General features: G+C 34.7%; 1 protein-coding gene and 1 long non-coding RNA gene across 4 annotated transcripts in view; one reads left to right on the top strand and one right to left on the bottom strand.

Annotated features, from left to right (window-relative positions):
* Positions 1-1,903: 1,903 nt before the first annotated feature.
* Positions 1,904-12,763, bottom strand: LOC136832098 (methionine adenosyltransferase 2 subunit beta-like). 3 transcript variants are annotated; one of them, XM_067092749.1, is made up of 6 exons: positions 12,489-12,763; positions 10,342-10,453; positions 9,681-9,868; positions 7,648-7,800; positions 5,530-5,720; positions 1,904-3,078 (listed from the first exon to the last, which is right to left on the bottom strand). In XM_067092749.1, exons 2-6 carry the CDS (start codon positions 10,446-10,448, stop codon positions 2,833-2,835), a joined length of 885 nt encoding a protein of 294 aa, XP_066948850.1. In that variant the 5' UTR covers positions 10,449-10,453; positions 12,489-12,763; the 3' UTR covers positions 1,904-2,832. The 3 variants fall into 3 exon arrangements, with proteins under 3 accessions (XP_066948850.1, XP_066948849.1, XP_066948851.1); XM_067092748.1 differs by lacking the exon at positions 12,489-12,763 and adding an exon at positions 12,328-12,359; XM_067092750.1 differs by lacking the exon at positions 12,489-12,763 and adding an exon at positions 11,902-12,180.
* A 7,105-nt stretch (positions 12,764-19,868) lies between these two features.
* LOC136832102 (uncharacterized) overlaps positions 19,869-20,349 on the top strand; it is a 13,731-nt gene continuing 13,250 nt past the window's right edge. The window contains exon 1 of the long non-coding RNA XR_010851053.1: positions 19,869-20,349. This exon is cut by the window's right edge and continues 732 nt beyond it. This is a non-coding gene — a long non-coding RNA (uncharacterized lncRNA).

Here is a 20,349-nt window from a genome sequence, read left to right as displayed (position 1 = left end):
CTCCTCGGAGAACGAATTCTAGAACCAACAGCTTTTCCATTTATATGCAAATGTAATCGTGAGCTGTGGCGTTTCAAAGCACCTCTGCGTCCGAAAAGCACATTTTCTTCTTCTTCACCAATCGCTATGCTGTCGAAACTTTTGTTCTGTTGTTTAAAAGGAATCGTAATACTACACAAAATATTGGTTAGGTCTGGGTACTAGGCCATTTCTGGTGTTGGTATTGTCAGTTAGGTCTACAGAATTACTGTTTTTGGTAATCTTGGCAAAAATCTTAGTTAGGTCTAGGTGCTGAGCCATTTCTGTTCATGGGTTTGCCATGTAGGTCAAAGAAACGACAATTTTTTTTTTTAACCTTGGTGGAATCTTCTTAGGTCTAAGTGCTAAACCATTTCTGGTCAGTTTTATGTAGACCTATTAAATGACAGTTCAGTAATACATCAAGAATAATTTATTCTTGTAGCTTGTCAAAGGTTAACTGTGCATTCACCATGAGATCATAGGTTTTTTCTTTTTCTTAAGTAACGCACCGAGAATTTTGTATTCTTACTTATAGTTTGTCAAAATTTGACAATAGATTCAGAACCTGTAAGGCTTAGCAGCATTTAGAAAGATACAGGACTTATTTGCATCATAAATAAAAACCAAAATTGAATGTTGACATATGGTAGAAGTCTCTACAACGTAAAATCATATACAGTAACCCTAAACTTATAAACCTATACTTTCAATATCAAAGTTATCACACGACATTTATGAGAGAAAAAGATATAATAAGGGTTCCTTTGTGGGATTTTTATTGCTTCCAATGTAATCCTGGGGATTCTTTGCCCTTCTTTAGGTGAATAAATGATTCCCTTTTCCCACTATGTCCAGAGAATACGTGACATTCTCTTTTTGATAGTAAAAGATACTAAATTCAAACTATAAGAAAGCAAAAAATTCACTGTAGTATTTGTAAAATAAAAGGCATATGCTACATTACTTACAAAAGTTATGAAATATATTAATTCGTTACCACAGGTCTTACACAGGGCAGTCTTTTCATTCACAACTTATTTTGGGTACATTTATCACTACAGCCTTTGAATCCAAGTGAGAAATAAGTGAAGAAACACTCAACCTTCCAAGGTTGGATTCGAACCCACATGTCTCAGGTTACTTAATACCCACAATGTCATGAACAAGAGGCTGCGGATTCAATTATCACCTTGGATGATTAAGTTTCTCCATTTATTCCCCACTTGGATTACAGGTTTGCAGTAATAAACGTATCCTAAAGTGTGAGGTATCAAGGAGTTAGGTCACTGATTTGGGAATGATTACAGGTCATGTTAGGGGATCCAAGTGGGGATCTTCCTCAGCTGTGATGTTTCTCCATGAAGCTACAAAACCCACTCATTAGCATGGAATCTGAACCACTTTGATTCCTTTACCAGCCTCAGCAATTCATCTTTACTGCCCCTTTATCAGTAGTGCATAATCTGTAAACATCACCCATTCCACACGCTACTCGTGTTTCCTTAAATTCTCCTTACCTTCCAAACTTTCTGCAGAGCTCCCAGACCTTCCTTATTTAATAAATGGTTTTGTTCCTTTCAAGCTTTTCCACCAGGCTCTGTGGTAACAGCAAAGAAAATTCTTTGTTGTTACCAATCAGTGCAAGCTTACGGAAATATTCCTGGTTATTCCAAGAGTCTTCTAACCACAACAGACACTGATTTGGGAACGTGGTTTACAGACTCATAAATACACTAGTTTTTTACATATAGACACAGAGCACATTTATCGGTGAACAACAGCAGTAATATTTTTTATTTATTGCCCCATCAACATAAAATTTACCAAAACAAAACAATAAAACATCAACAGATAAAAACTAAAACTATAATTAAACCCAGAGATATCATAACTGTTTAATCAAAGTGAACATCTTTATTTTATATCAAAGCTTAAAACACAATTATCTGAAACAAACAAAGAAAAAAGGAACAAAATACCCTTTTAACTTACTTAGTAATTCATGACAGAGAGCTGAGCTTACACAAACACGCGTAGCAAAATAGTCCGACCTAGTCATCGCCATAAACAGTATACCCTAACTTTTATCAATCACAAGTTCATTTATAAAGTAGCATCTCAACTTAACAGATATTTTGGGGGTCTGGCTTTCTGATAAGTAGCAAAGTCTGTTAAGAAGCAAAGACTTAAACTGTAGCCTGCACTTGAATATTTTATAAATATCTCACAGCCAACAGCTATATCTTATACAGTAGTTCCTGACTTAAGCTTAGCTCTATTTTACACTTAACATTCAGTTTAAGTGATTTATTTAAAAATTTATCATGTCTAAATTGGTAGCCTAGCAAAGAATAATAATAATGTAGCTGATAAGTGCAGACTAATTAAGATGAAGTGTTACTTTCAGCACTTCAAATGTTCTTCAACCAATGGAATATAAAATTTAAGCCAAAGTCCAAGTGCTGGGACCTATGGGGTCATTCAGTGCTGAAAGGGAAATTGAAGGCAAAAAAGTTTATTTGAAGGTGTAACAGGAGAAAAACCTCACCAATGCACTATGGAATAATTGTTAGGAGAAGGTGGAAAGTAAAATGGAAGAAAGAGAAATGAACAGTGGTAGAGTAAAAGGAATGAAAGGGGCTGCAGCTAGGAGCCGAAGGGACACTGTAAAGAACCTTAAGTAAGTAATACCTACAGTGCACCGCATGAGGTGCACTGACGGCACTACCCCCAATGGGGATTTGTCAATCAAGCCTTGGAATTCCATCCATATACAAACACACCAATAACAACCTCGGGATTGCTTTGCAATCATACCCACTCGGACAAACACTCCTTTATAGCAGTTTCAAAGTCCATGTGATGAGAAATTCCCAGATTTTCAAGGCGCGATCTGTCTAGCTCAGCATCAAATGGCCTCTGAGCACCTGGCACTGGATTGGGGTCTGGTTTGATGTTGTGTTTCAGAGAGAAGGCGTGCGCCATTGCGACAGCCATGTCGTATTTTGTGAGCCGCTGTTTGCCACTCCACTGGAATATTCCAGTGATGGAGTCATCCTGAAATGAGGGACAAATCATTCTAATACTGCACAAAATGAACTGTTCTGGTACATTCAAAAACCAAAACCTGGAAGGAATATACTCTGAGAGCATCCTCAGGATATCAAAAGTCATAAAAAGACAATAAATCTATAAACTGTACAGCCCATTCAAATGTTCTAACATTTTAACAGCAGAAATTTCAGGTGACCAATAAGGTAAAAAAAAATCAAATATTCTCATAATTATTATGCAGTACAGAATTACTAATCCTGTGTGAAACAGTATAATTGTTTTAGACATTTCTAATGCAAAAAGGCTATCAGACAGTACATTGTTACTGCAACTTGATTTAGATGTAAAGTCAAAAATTCTCACATAATTTCTTGTAAATTCTTTGAGCTATTGTTCCCCTCCTATGCTTAATGTAATATGTGCAATAACATCAGCTTGCACTAAGTGTCTGACAACTGGGTTGACTAAGGACAGGTTATATCGACAACATGATGCGAGATTAATAACGATGATGGAGTACTAATAAAAACACCTCATAGATACTATTACCAGACCTGTTGAAGCTACCCATTTCTACATAAAATTTCTTAAATAAATTGCAGTGAGCACTGAGAGGCCCCCTAGAATCCTCAATTAAATTAAAAAAAAGAAAATGTCCCACTTAAAGAGAACAGATGAAGTACTGTACAGTACTTTTTGCTCATTGACCTTTGCTAATACTGGGTCTGAAATGTAAGGAAAATGCAGACCTTATTTTTCACGACCTAGAAGGATCTGTTTGTGCACCCATACAGACAAAGCTCCACATTATTCAAAGTTACTAAGGTACTACCACCTGAGCCACTTGATTTAATCCTGAAAAACAATTCTGGAGATTGGACAGATAACAATATGCCTGTAGTATAGCTGCTTTTACCAGGCTTGCTGCTTTAAATAGTAGTCTCATTCACTATTATTATTCATAAATATTATCCTGTTAGCTCCTGTCATTTAATGGAGAGAATCATTCCACAATAATAAGATGCAGTAATGGGTACTGTTTATATCCAAAGTTGACAGGTGAGGGTCTGCAATCAATCATTCCACACTAATGTGGTGCAGTAATGGGTACTGTTTATATCCAAAGTTGACAGATGAGGGTCTGCAGTCAGTAGGGGTATTCACCTTGAAATATTTAATTAGGGAATTTTCAATCACGGAGGCTTTGACTTGGCTGGTTACTTTCACTAAATCTCTAGTTTATACTCACATATAAATAAATAAATACCATAAGTACGTAAAAATAAATAAGTAACATAACCACACGTATACAGTACCTACTAGACCGAATTCAGAAAACATTTTATCACATTTCCATATTGCAATCAAGATAGCTGATAATTTTGCAAAGTACACTTGCAAATGCAAGTTATTTATTGCAACACCAAAGAGATTTTCCAGTTACATGAATTGATGAACAAAACAGGCACAGAGCATATACATTTTCAAGCAAACATACCTAGTGGTTTTGTCTTTCAGAGCCCTATCTGTAAAAAATAATGAATGCATAATTCGATGGAAAACTGTACACATATAATTAAGGTCCTGCTGAAGGCGGAATCTGTTCCTAGATAGAAGTAGGATGCCCAGCTCAAACAAACAAAAGGACTAATTATACCACTTACAAAACTTAGAGATCAGATGAACTTAAGACTTGCCTTGTCTTTATACAGGCAGGCTTGCAATCCATTGTACTGACTTTCCCTGTATTCATACAGTATTGGTGGAATCAGTTTGGATAACTAAGGGCATACAGCTTATCTGTATGTAAAAGCCTGTATGTTTATTCACACCTATACCCTGCAAAATTTATGCTACTACAGCACAAATTCTGTTTTATGACTGTATTTGTGTTATTGAAGAATACAGAAAACATCACTGCACCTCAGGCTGTGCACTGTAGGCACTGTTTAAGGTTCTTTGCAGTGCCCCTTTGGCCCCTAGCTGCAAACCCTTTCATTCCCTTTACTGTACCCCCTTTCATATTCTCTTTTCTACTATCTTACTTCCCACCCTCTCCTAACAATTACTTCACAGTGCAACTGCGAGGTTTTCCTCCTGTTACACTTTAAAAACATTTTTACTCTCAATTTCCCTTCAGTGCTGAATGACCTCACAGGTCCCAGTGCTTGGCCTTTGGCCTAAATTTTTATATTCTTACATATGTTTGCTTGACATTTAAAAAAAATATTCATGCCTATACAAAAAGATTCTTTGGTGTAATGCAGGAGTCTTTTATCAAGCAAAATACAGTATATAAAATGCAAAGCAAACCAGATATAAAATGCAAACCAGATAACATCAAATTCAACCATATTCATACTCAGAACTGCAATTTCAGCAAAAACCTTCACTCTTTATTCTGATTATGTTAGCCTACTCATAAAAACTAAGACAGAATCTTAAAAAACTTACCTTCATAATTTGCAGCACAAGGTCTCTCAGTATGCGAGCAATGTCATCAACCAAACATGGATATCGTCTCTCGTAATGAGAGACCTGCTTCTCCTCAGGACTTTTGACAAGTTTCAATAAACATGTCACAGCACTTTCGTCGATAGTCTCAACTTTACCGTAAAGAATTGGTATTCTGAGAATGCATGCCCCTGAAAAGTAAAATAAGCTTATAAATAAGACTGTCTTGAATTAGAATGAATATCTCATCATAAAAGTAAACGGTGATTACAGTTAACTTCCGCTGAGTCTTAAAGATTACAGCTCGAAAAATAAAAGTTACAAAACATTGTCTTAAAAACTTATATTTCTACTGGAAATATTATCCACATGATCACATTTATTGAAAAAATACCCTATGCCTACACAACAACCCTACATCTCTTACTTGCTCTCATCAGTATGAAACTTCAATGTAAGGTTTTTATTTTTATTGTCAAGTTGTTTAACAAGAACAGTGGGTCATATGTCTAGAACCAGAGGGTCAGTATCCAAAGGACATGTTCTAAAATGAGGGTGAAATTTGAGTAAGGTAAATGTACACAAGTTGGATAAGTAGGTGAGAAGAGTACAGGACAGGTGTTTGTGCCAATTGCAGTGCAGTGAGTGGGGATACCTCAGTATAAGGTAACTGTTTGTATGTGCAAAACAAAATTTCTTTTAAAAATGTGGTGTTGAAGTGAAACAGACCTTAAACGGGCAAATACAGCAGGAACACTTCAGCTTAATGAACCTAAAATTAGCAGACTTATGTACTTATCAGCTGCAATATTATAATTATTTTTCGCTCTGCTACCATCTTAGATATGATACATTTTTAAATAAACCTCTTAAACTAAATGCTGAGTGTAAAGCACAAGTTAGGGTAGGTTAGGAACTATGTGAAACTGCTGTTAGCTGTAACATATCAAGAAGTGCGTGCTGTAATATAGGGCTTTTGTTACTTATCAGAAAGCCAGACCTCCCAAAGTGTTTTTTAATTTAAGGAACTATCACTTATTCACAGTGACTAAAATTGACATCAACTCTTTAACAACCGTGAAAATGGAGTGTCCCTTCTGCAGGCATGTAGCAGAACTGCTAGCTAGCTTGGTATCTGATCAAGGAGCTGACAGAATGTTCAAATAGGGACTGGCTGACAACCCAAAACCAAGAAGTGGGAAAATGCAAAAGTTATTGTCTAGGTTCCCATCTAGGAGGAATACAGACAAAAAAATTGGTAGAACATTTGAAACAAGATGTTAGGACTCAAATTACCACCAATCAGTGGCCTTCGCAAGGTGTGCAAAAACAAGTCAGAGTAATTTGCAAAGCATCCCTGTAGTAATACATAAAGCACAAGATAGTTTCAATTTAGTAGGTTAACCAACTAAGATAAAATGGCATTAAATGAAATGGTAGCCAGTAATTTGTATGATCATATCTACATTATTATGTTACCTCAGGCATTACTGCTTTTTTCCATGCTATATGATTTTTCTTTTATAGTGTCACTGTCACCAGACCACCTCCCTATTCAGTAAACTTGGTTTGCAATTTCATCTTATATTCTGTAAGCTTCTTGTTTGAACAGTAAGAAAGCTGATGATGAAAACTAATTATTAAAGCACTATACTACATGCAGTTAAACACTGTACAGATTTCTCATAGCATTCTACTATTATTTACCATATGCAATGTCAACTGCATAGTAAACAGACATTAACTGGGAAAAAATTTTACAGCCTAAACTTTAAAGTGGTATACTGGACAATGTTCATCTGGCATGAGTACGGTACAATTTTCAGTCACAAAAACTAACAAAAGTCTTCATGTTCACAAGGAATCTCATTACAAAAGTATATAATTTGTAGTGCATTTATTTAAAAGCCATGTGCACAAATTTACATACATCTCATAACTGCTGTACAGTACCATTCTGAAAACCAAGTACACAAATTTACAAACATTTTTCAATTGCAGTACCATTCTGAAAACCATGTACTACACAGAATTACAAACATCTTATAATTGCTGTATCACTTTTGTGACATCTAGCCTACTATATTTCTAACAAAATCCTAACAGTACATCACTTACTAGGATTTGCAGCAACTACTGCCTTTTCGCCCTCCAGTTTTGTTATGCCGTACTTGTTCAAAGGATTCGTAGGATCCGTTGACTTGTAAGGTGGGGATGTGCCATCAAAAACATAGTCAGTGCTGACATAAATCATTCTGGCACCAACACTTTCTGAAAATCAAACACATCTCTAGTAAATACAATGACAGTATATTTGGCACATTAAATCTTATAAAAATGCATAAGCAATTGCCATTTTAAACACTTTAAATGCAGTACCATACTTATACAGTAATCATAATTCTTTTCACTAAAATATTTAAAAGCAAATAAAGGAAACAGAAAAAATTAAGACTTATGCAAATGTATACTGAGTACACATATCTGGAATTGGAAAGACCGTACAAAATTCTACAATTAAGAAAAATCATGAGCTCATGGTACTATGTCCAAAAACGGTCACCATTACAGTACATACCTATGTTAAGACTCGTTTACAGCCATAGGGATATTATTATTATTATTATTATTATTATTATCATTATTATTATTATTATTATTATTATTATTAATTATTATTATTATTATTATTATTAATATTCAGGATATGAACTGTAATACTCAAAAAAAAAAAAAATTATGAAATTCAGCACACTTTTTGCATATACAGTACATACAAGCAGGCAGCACAGTTCAGTTACAGAATATTAACCAAACTTAAGGTAGCCAGTGTTACACACTGTAGGCATTGCTAAAGGCTGTTTACTGTATCTCTTTTGCCCTAGTGGTCTCTTTCCATATAGCTTTCAAGCATCTCTGACTTTGTCTCGTTCTGGTTTTCATCCTTGGGATTGTGATGCACTGGATGAAAAACATATCATCTACAGGCATGCCCTGTCAAGTCTAAATCAGTAGACAAATGGGATTTTGTTTTCTAGGTTTTGAATTTGTAAGTTTTTCAATAAACAATATGATCTCCATAGGTCAAATCACGAATGCTTAAAACTCTAAAAACACTTAGAACTGCTTGATTTTGATTTCTTCACCAAGAAAAACCCTGTAAAAAGTCTCTATACCAGTATTTTTAGTTTTATAAAGTCATTTATTCATGAAAAATTGAAAAAAGTACTTTGAAATTTTTCAATAATTTAAATTTTAAGTTTTCACAGAGTTTAGTTGCTAACCATGAGAACAGTTTACAGGGGTTTATAGGGATTTCAATTGAACTTACATGCATTCTATTAAGGCAAATACATCTACATTTTGGCATTAGACAGATACAATATTATGAGAAATATGAAATAAAGGTTTGTATCGCTGGAGCATCTCCATAATTTCTAAAAGATTTTTAGCACATTTACCCTAACATCTACTACACAAGGGGTATATAATCAGCACTCAAGCATCTTAAACAACCAGGTAATAAGACCTAGGCCATTGAGGGTAGGAAGAGAAAGCTGATCACCTATTTGTGAGGATAACATAGAAAGGGAAGGAGTAGTAAAAGAAGGCAATGCATCTTTGGTCAAAAATGACCTTGTTACTGCTGCCAACATTCAGTAAAGCAAGTAGCTGGCTTATACGTTGTATGAACACATTAAAATTAACTCTCCTACCAAATGAGCCACAGCAAATATTGCCTAAGGACAATTCACCATAGGGGGGTAGTGCCATCAGTGCACTGTAGGCATAACTTAAGGTGTTTTGCTGTGTCTCTTCGGCCCCTAGCTACAGTCCCTTTCATTCCTTTTACTGTACCTCCATTCACAGTCTCTTTCTTCTCTGTCTTACTTTCCTCCCTATCCTAAGAATCATTTCATAGTGCAACTACAAGGTTTTTCTCCTGTTGCACCTTTAAAACCTTTTTATTCCTCTCAATTTCCCTTTCAGCAGTGAATGACCTCATCATAGGTCCTAGCACTTGGCCTTTGGGCTAAATTTCATACTACATTCCTTATGGACAATTCCTCATACTTGGTGAAATACTCAACACAGATATCAACAGGATCTCATTTCAATTAAAATATAAAATAATAAAATCCAACACTTACTTGCTAAGGCTGCCAGCTGACCTGAAGCATTCACATTCAATTTGCACACTTCATCGTACCTATTCTCAACAGCATCTGGAGCACGTTCTGCAGCTGCATGAACGATAAATTCAGGTTTTTCCTTCTCGATTAACGACTTTACTTCTTCTGGTTTAGTGAGGTCACACTTCACAAGTCCTGGTCCCACTCTGGAAAATAGTCACAGTTTCAGTTACACCATTAAAAATACCACACTATTAAGGAAATATGTAGCAACATTGCCTGCTAAAAAAATGGGGCATTCATTGCCTTACTATACAACTAATTCCCATTCTTAATAGAGGATGATCACAACATACATACAATCTGTAATAGATGACAAACACAGCCCCCAGAAAAATGATTAGCTTTATAGGCTAACATTTATCCTTATTGTAGGAAACTGAAGAAGATACAATGGAACAATGGTAGCATTATTTCAAAAATTTATGGAAAGAAAATGAATTTGAACAAGAAGACAGTGGCATTATGTTGGAGTAAATAAAGAATATGACAACAGAGAGGTTAGGAGAGCCATTGGGATGACAGAAAGAGGAAAAGCAGGAATGCTGGGATTAGTTTTGATGCCTTACTAGGTGTTAAGTGTAAGTAAAAGAAGGGGGAGTTCCACTTCTCTCAATACCTGGAATATGCAAGTCCCACAGTTTCCCAGCCAGCTTCTCGGAATATCCTCATTATCGCCCGACCGAGAAGGCCAGAGGCACCAGTAACTAGAACTTTTGGAGACATTATTCCTGAAATGAGAATTTGAGGAAAAATTTATTTATAAAAATATATGGAATTTTTTCAGACTAGCCTACTCCAGTGTCAAGAACTAAAAATCAGTGCTTACAGATTTGCTACAGATTTCCTTTGGCTCCCTATGGTTGCAAAGAATTAAAATATCAAATACGACCCTACAGGAAACATGTCAATTTTGAAATGGCTAAGGCACACTCTTCCAGTCTGACTAGAGGCTACTGTTTAATAAGGAAATTTTACAACAGAAGTCACCTTGCTTGGGGTATCCCACACCTTGTGGGTATCATGTGGTCAGGGGGAACCCTCCTGCACATGTAGGCTAACTGAGTAATTCTACAAAAGAGCTCCAAACAGATATATCATTTATTAATAAAAATTTTTACTAACAATATGGAAAAGGATGTTTATGATGCAGTACAGGTGAGATCATTTGTGAAATTTTCTGAGATGATTTGAGAAATTTATAAAGATAATTTGAGAAATTTATGGGGATAATTTCAGAAAATTACACAGATAATTTACAGAGATAACTTGAGAAATTTTTCAAAGATAATCTGAAGAATTTACTGATAATTTGAGAAATTTACGACATAATTTTAGGTCATTTGTACTTGCTTTACTGGAATGCTGTTCTCTGGTGTGGATGTCTGCTTCTGTCAGAGATTTATCTCTTTTAGATAGAGTGGTTCATGGTGGTAGGCTTCTGTTTCCTAACATTAGCAGTTATGACTTTGACCATCGACGGATGGTCTCTTGTTCATCACCTTTTCATAAGATGTATTTCACAATTGATCCCTGATCCCCTTTATCTGCCAAGAGGAACCAGATTCACTGAAGAGCAGCACCAATAGGCAGTAAATGTGCATCGCTGTCAAACTTCTCAGATCCAGAGGTCCTTTATTTCTCACACCTTTGGACAGTGGAACAACCTCCCAGATGATATCATGCAGTTGGAGCTTCAGAAGTTCAAGTGAAAATGCAATGCATTGCTACCCTAATACTATTCCTCTTTCATTTTAATAAATTTTTATCTATTTATTAATTAATTTTTTCTCTCACTTTATTAAGTGGGATCTCAAGTCAATGGTCCCTGTGGGCTTGTTCCACTTGAATAGGTTTCATCTACTGAATAATAATAATAATAATAATAATAATAATAATAATAATAATAATAATAATAATAATAATAATAATAATAATTATTATTTACAGAAATAATTTGATAAATCCACAGGGATAATTTCAAAACTTAATGAGATAATTTGAGAAATTGACCGTCCAACGGAGCTTTTCTGTAGAATTACCTATAACTGCATATATAACCTACATATAGCCTATACACATTCATACAGCGTACTTAACATTTATAAACTATATAGGTTAGCAAAATCCTTTTATATTCAGTCCTATCTCAATCCCAGGATATCCGATGCTGGCTCACCTTAGCTATTAGCTTGTTGCTACTGGGTATTTGAAGTATGTGCTCTCACCAACAGCCAAACAGTTGGAACTGCCTCCCCTAGTCTAGGCTATGCTACCGGTTAGGCTATACAGGTGCAAAATTCCAGTCCGGCCCACACCTGTTTGTCTTACAGGTGTTCTTTGGGATTGTTTCAAACCATGGTTTACAGAAACTATATATAACCTTTGACAACAGCTGTTAACATATGTCGCAGGTGTTTGAGAGATTGTCTCTGGTCTGGCTAGAATACCCTTTTATTTCTCCGTGTAGAATACGTGTTGTACTGTGTTAGGGTGTGGTACATATACATATACATCTATATTTTGGTTTAAACTATTTATTTTTTGTTTGTTTTTAAGTTTAATTGGTTAAATAGCCTAAATAAAAACAGAAAAATTGGCTTACTTCGACATTAGAATTTGGCCCATCAAACCTGGCCCATATCTTATCTACTCCTGTTGGTTGACCCCTGGGAGATGTTCGCAGTTTTTATGTATAAAACCCCTTTTTAACCCCCCTAAAATGAACTAATTTAGCCTAATTTGGTCAAATAATGATAACATTACCTTTAGGGCAACAGCTTTCCCTTCCTGCTACATTTTTTTTTATTGGAGAAGAGTTTGTTTTGAAAAGTCCAGCTGGTTGACCCCAAAAAGAAGTTGGTGGTTCTTATATACATAAACCCTTTTTACTTTAATATATTTAACTAATTTATCTTAATTTAATTAAATTATAGTAATTATACCTTTTGGTCAACAGCTTTCTTATTCTGTAACATTTTTTAATAGGGTATAAGTTTGTTTTGCAAATCGAGAGTGAAAGTACAGTAGAGAGTCAAGTCAGAGTTTACTTTGTAACTGCACCTCTCATCTATTGGACGCTATTTGCTTTGTTCAGTTTTCATATATAAAAACCTCGTTTACCTAACCAAAATTGACTAATTTATCCAAAATTAGCCAAATTTTAATAAATATACCTTTTGCACCAAGGGCTTTTTCTATTTTTGTAGAAGGAGATCAGTTTGTTTTGAAAAGTGAGACAGAGAGTGGAGAGTAACAAGTTGTTAATAATAATAATAATAATACATTTTAACCCAAAGCTTTCCTTTCCTTTAGCATTTTTTATAGGGGATAAGTTATAAGTTTGTTTTGAAAATTGCAAGTGAAGTGTAGAGTCGAGGCAGAGTTATCTTTCTAACGGCACATCCTATGTATCGGACTCTATTTACTTTGTTTAGTTTCTATTATTGTTCTTCTCGCAAGTGCTCTGGGTTGTATCTTTCATTCTTGTTCATTATTCATTTGATGATTTATGTATCTCTCATCCTATTTAGTCTTAACTATAAATATTTATTCAGGAATCTCAAAGTTTAACTACTTGTAAAGAGACAAACCCAGGTTATATAGAGGTTTTATGAGTACGTATGTCTGCGAGTAAATCTATCATGTATGCAGTATTGATTATTATTATTTTCTCTTTTTTGTCTATCACAGTCATCCTATTCGACTGGGTGGTTTTTATTGTGTGGGGTTCTGGTTTGTATCCTGCCTCTTTAGGAGTCCATCACTTTTCTCACTCTGTGCGCTGTTTCTAGTAGCACACTTTTTGGCATGAATCCTGGAGCTACTTTGGCATCTAGTTTTTCCAGATTCCTTTTCAGGGAACTTGGGATCGTGCCTAGTGTTCCTATGGTTATGGGTACAATTTCCACTGGCATATTCCATATCCTTCTTATGTCGATTTTCAGGTCTTGATACTTATCAATTTTTTTCTCTCTCTTTCTCATCTACTCTGGTGTCCCATGGTATTGCCACATCAATGAGTGATACTTTCTTCTTGATTTTGTCAATCAACGCCACGTGTGGTTTATTGGCACGTATCACCCTATCTGTTCTAATACCATAGTCCCAGAGGATCTTTGCCTGATCGTTTTCTATCACTCCCTCAGGTTGGTGTTCGTACCACTTATTACTGCAAGCTAGCTGGTGTTTCTTGCATAGGCTCCAGTGGAGGGCTTTTGCTATTGAATCATGCCTCTTTTTGTACTGGTTCTGTGCAAGCGCCGGACACTCGCTTGCTATGTGGTTTATGGCCTCGTCTTCCATATTGCACTTCCTGCATATGGGTGAGATGTTATTTCCATCTGTTGTTCTTTGGACATATCTGGTTCTTAGGGCCTGATCTTGTGCCGCTGTTAGCATTCCTTCTGTTTATTTCCTGAGGTCTCCCCTCTGTAGCCATTGCCATGTTTCATCGCTGGCCAGTTCTTTAGTCTGTCTCATGTACTGCCCGTGCATTGGTTTGTTGTGCCATTCCTCTGTTCTGTTTTTCATTCTCCTGTCTCTGTATATTTCTGGGTCTTCGTCTACTTTTATCAGTCCTTCTTCCCATGCACTCCTTGTCTTTACTGGTTTTCAGATATTGCCCCAGTGCTCTGCTCTCGATGTTGACGCAGTCCTCTGTGCTTATTAGCCCTCTCCCCACTTCCTTTCGTGTTATGCATAGTCTGTCTGTATTTGGTCTAGGGTGTAGTGGTTTGTGTATTGTCATGTGTTTTCTAGTTTTCTGGTCTATGCTGCGGAGTTCAGCCTTCGTCCACTCCACTACTCCTGCGCTGTATCTGATTACTGGTACTGCCCATGTGTTTATGGCTTTCGTCATGTTTCCGGCGTTGAGTTTTGACTTGAGTATCGCTTTAAGTCTCTGCATATATTCTTTCCTGATCGTGTCCTTCATCTCTTGGTGTTTTATATCCTCTCCTTCTATTAATCCCAGGTGTTTGTATCATGTCTCATCTATGTGTTTGATGCTATTCCCGTCTGGTAGCTTTATCCCTTCAGTCCTTGTTACTTTGCCTTTTTGTATGTTAACCAAGGCGCATTTTTCTATTCCAAATTTGATCCTGATGTCCCCAGATACAATCCTTACAATCTAGATTAGGATATCTTGATGCTCCTACCATACAACTTGATGTTGTCCATGAACATCAGATGGTTAATTCTGTTGCCTCCTTTCTTGAGTTGATACCCAGAATCCATCTTCTGCAGTACTTTTGTCAAGGGAATCATGGCTACTACGAAGAGTAGTGGGGACAGCGAGTCGCCTTGAAAGATCCCTCTCCTGATGTTAACCTCTGTTAGTCTTACCCCAGAGCTTGTAAGCACTATATTCCAGTTGCGCATTGTATTTTTAAGGAAGCTGATGGTGCTTTCCTCTGCCCCATATATTTTCAGGCATTCTATTAGCCACGTGTGCGGTATCATGTCGAAGGCTTTCTTGTAGTCAATCCATGCCATGCTTAGGTTGGTTCTCCTTCTCTTACTATTCTTCATTACCATCTTGTCCATTGGGAGCTGGCCTTTTGTACCCCTATGCCTCCTTCTGCAGCCTTTCTGCTGGTGGGGGATGGTGTTTGTATCCTCTAGGTAGTTGTATAGCCTTTCACTGATGATACCTGTTAGTAACTTCCACATCATTGATAGGCAGGTGATAGGCCTGCAGTTACTTGCTATATTTCCCTTGTTCTTGTCTTTCTGTACTAAGGATGTTCTCCCTGTGGTCATCCACTTGGGCGCATAGTGGTTTGTGATGCAATGCTGGTTTCAGTAATTGTCACGATATTATTATTATTATTATTATTATTATTATTATTATTATTATTATTATTATTATTATTATTATTATTATTATTATTATTATTTAGAAGATGAACCCACAGGCCCACCACAGGGGCCATTGACTTGAAATTCAAGCTTCCAAAGAGGGTAAAAAGAAATATAGAAAGAATATATCAGTTATTAGAAAAGAAAAATAAATTAAAGAATTAATTAAAATGGACAGAATAAAATAAAATTGACAAATATGTAAGGAGATTTGCTTTAGGGTAGTAATGCACTGCATCTTCACATGAACTTTTGAGGTTCCAAATGCACATATAATATGCTGGGAAGACTAAAGATAAAATGTTCTAAATTGTTCTAGAACAACCACTTTAAATCATGGAGTAATAATTCAAAAATATTTATTGTCTTCTCCTAAATATGAGGTCATGATTCTTCTATTCATCAAGAAAAATTAAAAAATCAGTCTCATATCTCATCTATATGACCACTCCAGTAAAAGAATCAAGAGCTAAATAAAATTTGGAATTTGTTGAACAGTTTAATTTCTGTAACTCCACGTAACCAATGCTTTTTATCCCCATGGATACAACATGCGTGGTTGTTTTTGACAATGGTGAGATCGGATGTGAAGAGATCCTGATTCTTTTAATTAAAATTTCATATACCTCTTTTATTTGGTTAATGTTGTATCCATACGGCCAAAATCGACTGTAATAGGCCTACACTTCCCTGACTTATCGAAATGCTAAAGCCATTACAAGAATTGATATTTGATTTAATAAATCGTGATAGTGTTTTTAAAAATGTTCTAAAAAAAAAATGGCAAAAGAAAACAAACTAAGCAGTTGGTCTAATGCCAATGTCTGATTTCCTTGGGGTGGGCGGCTATAGTAACGTAGATGTGCAGTAGGGGCTGGCACAGTGACGTTCTAACCTCCCTTTTAGTCAATTCTACTGGCATGTCCCCATTCTAGGGTCCTCTTTCAAAAGGCTGGTACTTATGAGAGAGAGAGAGAGAGAGAGAGAGAGAGAGAGAGAGAGAGAGAGAGAGAGAGAGAGAGAGAGATGAAAATTGAAAATCAACAGACATTAACGTAAGAAAACAAAAATAAATATTTACCCCCACGACGGTATGGGACTCAGGATATCTTGGAGAGAGAGAGAGAGAGAGAGAGAGAGAGGAGGGGGGGGGGATCAACAGGCTTAACATAAAAAAAGTTTAAAATAACCATTTTCAGACTCAAGAATTAATCTCCAGTATTTTTTGTGAAGGAACGGCTGCAGTCTCTCTCTCTCTCTCTCTCTCTCTCTCTCTCTCTCTCTCTCTCTCTCTCTCTCTCTCTCTCTCTCTCTATCGCTGCGTTCAGAGATAATAATATCTCGATCCAATCCTTGCTTTGACTGCCTCGTAAAACAAGACAACAGCACTCTCTCTCTCTCTCTCTCTCTCTCTCTCTCTCTCTCTCTCTCTCTCTCTCTCTCTCTCTCTCTCTCTCTCTCTCTCTCTCTAATGGTGACGAAATCAGTGTTAACACCAAAGCATTTTCCCCACATCGTTTCGTAAGACAAAATGTAATTGACGAAGCCAATATATAAAATCTTCAATCATTTCGTCTTGTATCGAGTTTAAATGGTATTATTATTATTATTATTATTATTATTATTATTATTATTATTATTATTATTATTATTATTATTATTATTATTCAGGAGATGAAACCTATTCATATGGAACAAGCCCACAGGGACCATTGACTTGAAAGTCAAGCCTACAAAGAATATGGTGTTCATTAGGAAGAAGTAAGAGGAGGTAAAGGGAGATACATAAAGAAGAGATCCCACATATTAATTTAGAAAAAATAAATTAATTAGTAGATAAGAATTTATTAAAATGCAGGGAGAATAATATTAGCGTAGCAATGCATTGATCTTCGCTTGAACTTGTTAGGTTCCAATTACACGACATCCTCTGGGAGGTTGTTCCACAGTCCAGCGGTGTGAGGAATAAAGGACCTCTGGAACGGAGCAGTTATTATTATTATTATTATTATTATTATTATTATTATTATTATTATTATTATTATTATTATGAGTATATCATAATATAAACTACCATCCCATCGTTTAACAACCAGACAGCCTCAACGTAGCTATTCATAGAATTACTGGTCGTTTGCTTATATTTTGGTCTGCACTTCAACTATTATCCTCTTTCTTTTTCAATTTTCATAGATGTTTTAGTTTCTTTTTAGTTCAGTTTAGGTAGGTTATGTCGGTCTTTGTAGTGATTTTTAAGCTTTGTTTTTACTTTTTTACGCTTTTTTAAGATTTTAAGTGATTTCATAAATTGAAGCCTTGATAATCCAATGAAACACCTTCGGCAAAATAAACTGTCGTGATATGTGTGCTGCCTTTTCCTGGATGCACATTTTTTATATATATATATATATATATATATATATATATATATATATATATATATATATATATATCTTAAATTATCATACTAAACCAAATTAATGTCATTCCAAACAAAAATACACCCCAAACTGTGATCCCAAAACACCCAAAGTCATATCTTCCATTACCCTACTACAACCGTTACTCTTATTGTATACACCCATAAAACGCTTATAACAATGATTTACTAAAATATTAATAATAATGTAAACTCAGCAAAATATCTATATAATACAAATGAAATAAATCTTACAAAAGTGTGACAACAAATCAAGTCACCCCTGTATAAGTCAGTATAATCATTTTCTCTTATAGTATTGTAGTGGTTCCGTTTTCTTTTCTTGCTCTAAAGGGTATATTTATATAAACAAATAGTACCCGTAGTGTAAGATAACGCCTTATAATTAATAAAAACTGCAAGACAGTAAAAGCTTTAGCATAATTTTTAGAGTAGAAAGCAGTGTAAATTGATAAAGAAACATTAACAATAACAAAATAACAAATTTTACTTAGCTGTACAATAAACATTGGAAAATATCTTATATATATATATATATATATATATATATATATATATATATATATATATATATATATTATATATATATATATACATTTATATATATATGCATATATATAAGAAAATCAACGAAAGAAAAGAAACAATGGATTCTGTCTTTATCTATATATTCATCACACATATATGTGTGTGTGTGTATGTATGTATGTATGTATGTATGTATGTATGTGTGTGTGTATATATATATATATATACATATATATATATATATATATATATATATGCATACGTTATATATATATATATATATATATATATATATATATATATATATATATATATATATATATATATATATATATATATATATATATATTTATGTATACATATACTGTATACTACATATGTATATATCTATACATACATATATAATGACTTACAACACACAATGCATTAACCTTTTCCCAATATAATTCTGACGACTCATTCCCAACACTTGTAAACAATAAACTCACCTTTCTCAGTCTTTCAACCCGAAACTTTTTTTTTTTTTACTTTACGTTTTACACAGGACTCCAAATTGCGTCTTTTTTCTTTTTATGCTTCGATCGTTATCTTTTATTTTCCTCTATTTTTTTGTTACGAAACTTTGAACACTTGTTAGTCGAGTCAACGACCTTTTGGCGTGGTGTGTAAGGATGTATATAACTAGGGATAATAATAATAATAATAATAATAATAATAATAATAATAATAATAATAATAATAATGAATGTAAACTGACTGTGAATAACAATAATAATAATAATAATACGCCTAGATGGAATGTGTTTCCATTTCTTTGTGTTCATTCCTAATGCAACGTTCTCTGCATAAATATTAACATCTGTTAGTATTTTTAGCATTTTAAAACATTTCTAAATATGGCCTCTAATATACACTCCATGACAGATCGAAAATGTTTGCGTGTTTTGCAATTACAGAAATGACTGTATCAAGTTACAGTTGATATTGACCGTACCATCTTGTTTCCTTGTTATGTATAATTTAACTTATGATTTTGGTGAATTACTCTCATATTATTATTGTGTGTGTGTGTATATATATATATATATATATATATATATATATATATATATATATATATATATATATATATATATATATATATATATATATATATATACATATACACCCACATACAAAGCTTGTCAAATGTTTTATATTTTTAAATACTAACGAATCAACTGAAAGAATCAACTCATAGTATTTCCAGCCAGTTGGAGAATCCGTAGCAAGCATAACCAAAAGTTTCAGCCAATAAGAGAAGGCGTAGCAAATTTCTCTCATTTATGGTAGGGTATAGTGGCCTCTGATTGGTCAAGAGACAGTCCTTTCAGAGATTCTGTGTCAGTTTAAAGAAAGATTTTGTGGTGTGGTTGTCTGAAGTTTGATCTGAACCGGTTGGGCTGAAAATCGTGACGATTGGAACTAAAATATATATTTTTTTAAGTGATTCTGACCTGACCAAGGCATCTTTGAATTGAAATAATGGATTTATAAGTGACTGACTGTTAATACAACTAACGAATTGAGTCAACACATTGCTAGCTACAGCTACAGAAGGTTTGAAGTCTAATCTGAGCCGGCTGGAAAGAAAATCATGGCGTTTTTAATTGAAATATTGGTTTTATAAGTGATTGTTTGTTAATACAGAAGCTAACGAATGGAGTCAACTCAAGACTAGCTACAGCTACAGAAGCTTTGCTAGACAGAAAATCATGTCTTGAAACAAATATTGTCTTAAGTGATTGTTAATACAAC

The sequence above is a fragment of the Macrobrachium rosenbergii genome, chromosome 49 (genome assembly GCF_040412425.1).
Source record: "Macrobrachium rosenbergii isolate ZJJX-2024 chromosome 49, ASM4041242v1, whole genome shotgun sequence".
In the NCBI taxonomy this organism is placed as follows: domain Eukaryota; kingdom Metazoa; phylum Arthropoda; class Malacostraca; order Decapoda; family Palaemonidae; genus Macrobrachium; species Macrobrachium rosenbergii.
This window is presented reverse-complemented; position numbering and strand designations above follow the sequence as displayed.

What these genes read in the sequence shown, in the direction of transcription:
- LOC136832098 (XM_067092749.1), bottom strand. Translation starts at nt 10,448, where the DNA reads ATGTCTCCAAAAGTTCTAGTTACTGGTGCCTCTGGCCTTCTCGGTCGG. An exon ending in AGTAGTTGCTGCAAATCCTA is followed by an intron (nt 5,721 to 7,647) that starts GTAAGTGATGTA and finishes TTTACTTTTCAG; the next exon opens with GGGCATGCATTCTCAGAATA. An exon ending in TTGTGCTGCAAATTATGAAG is followed by an intron (nt 3,079 to 5,529) that starts GTAAGTTTTTTA and finishes CCCTCATTTCAG; the next exon opens with GATGACTCCATCACTGGAAT.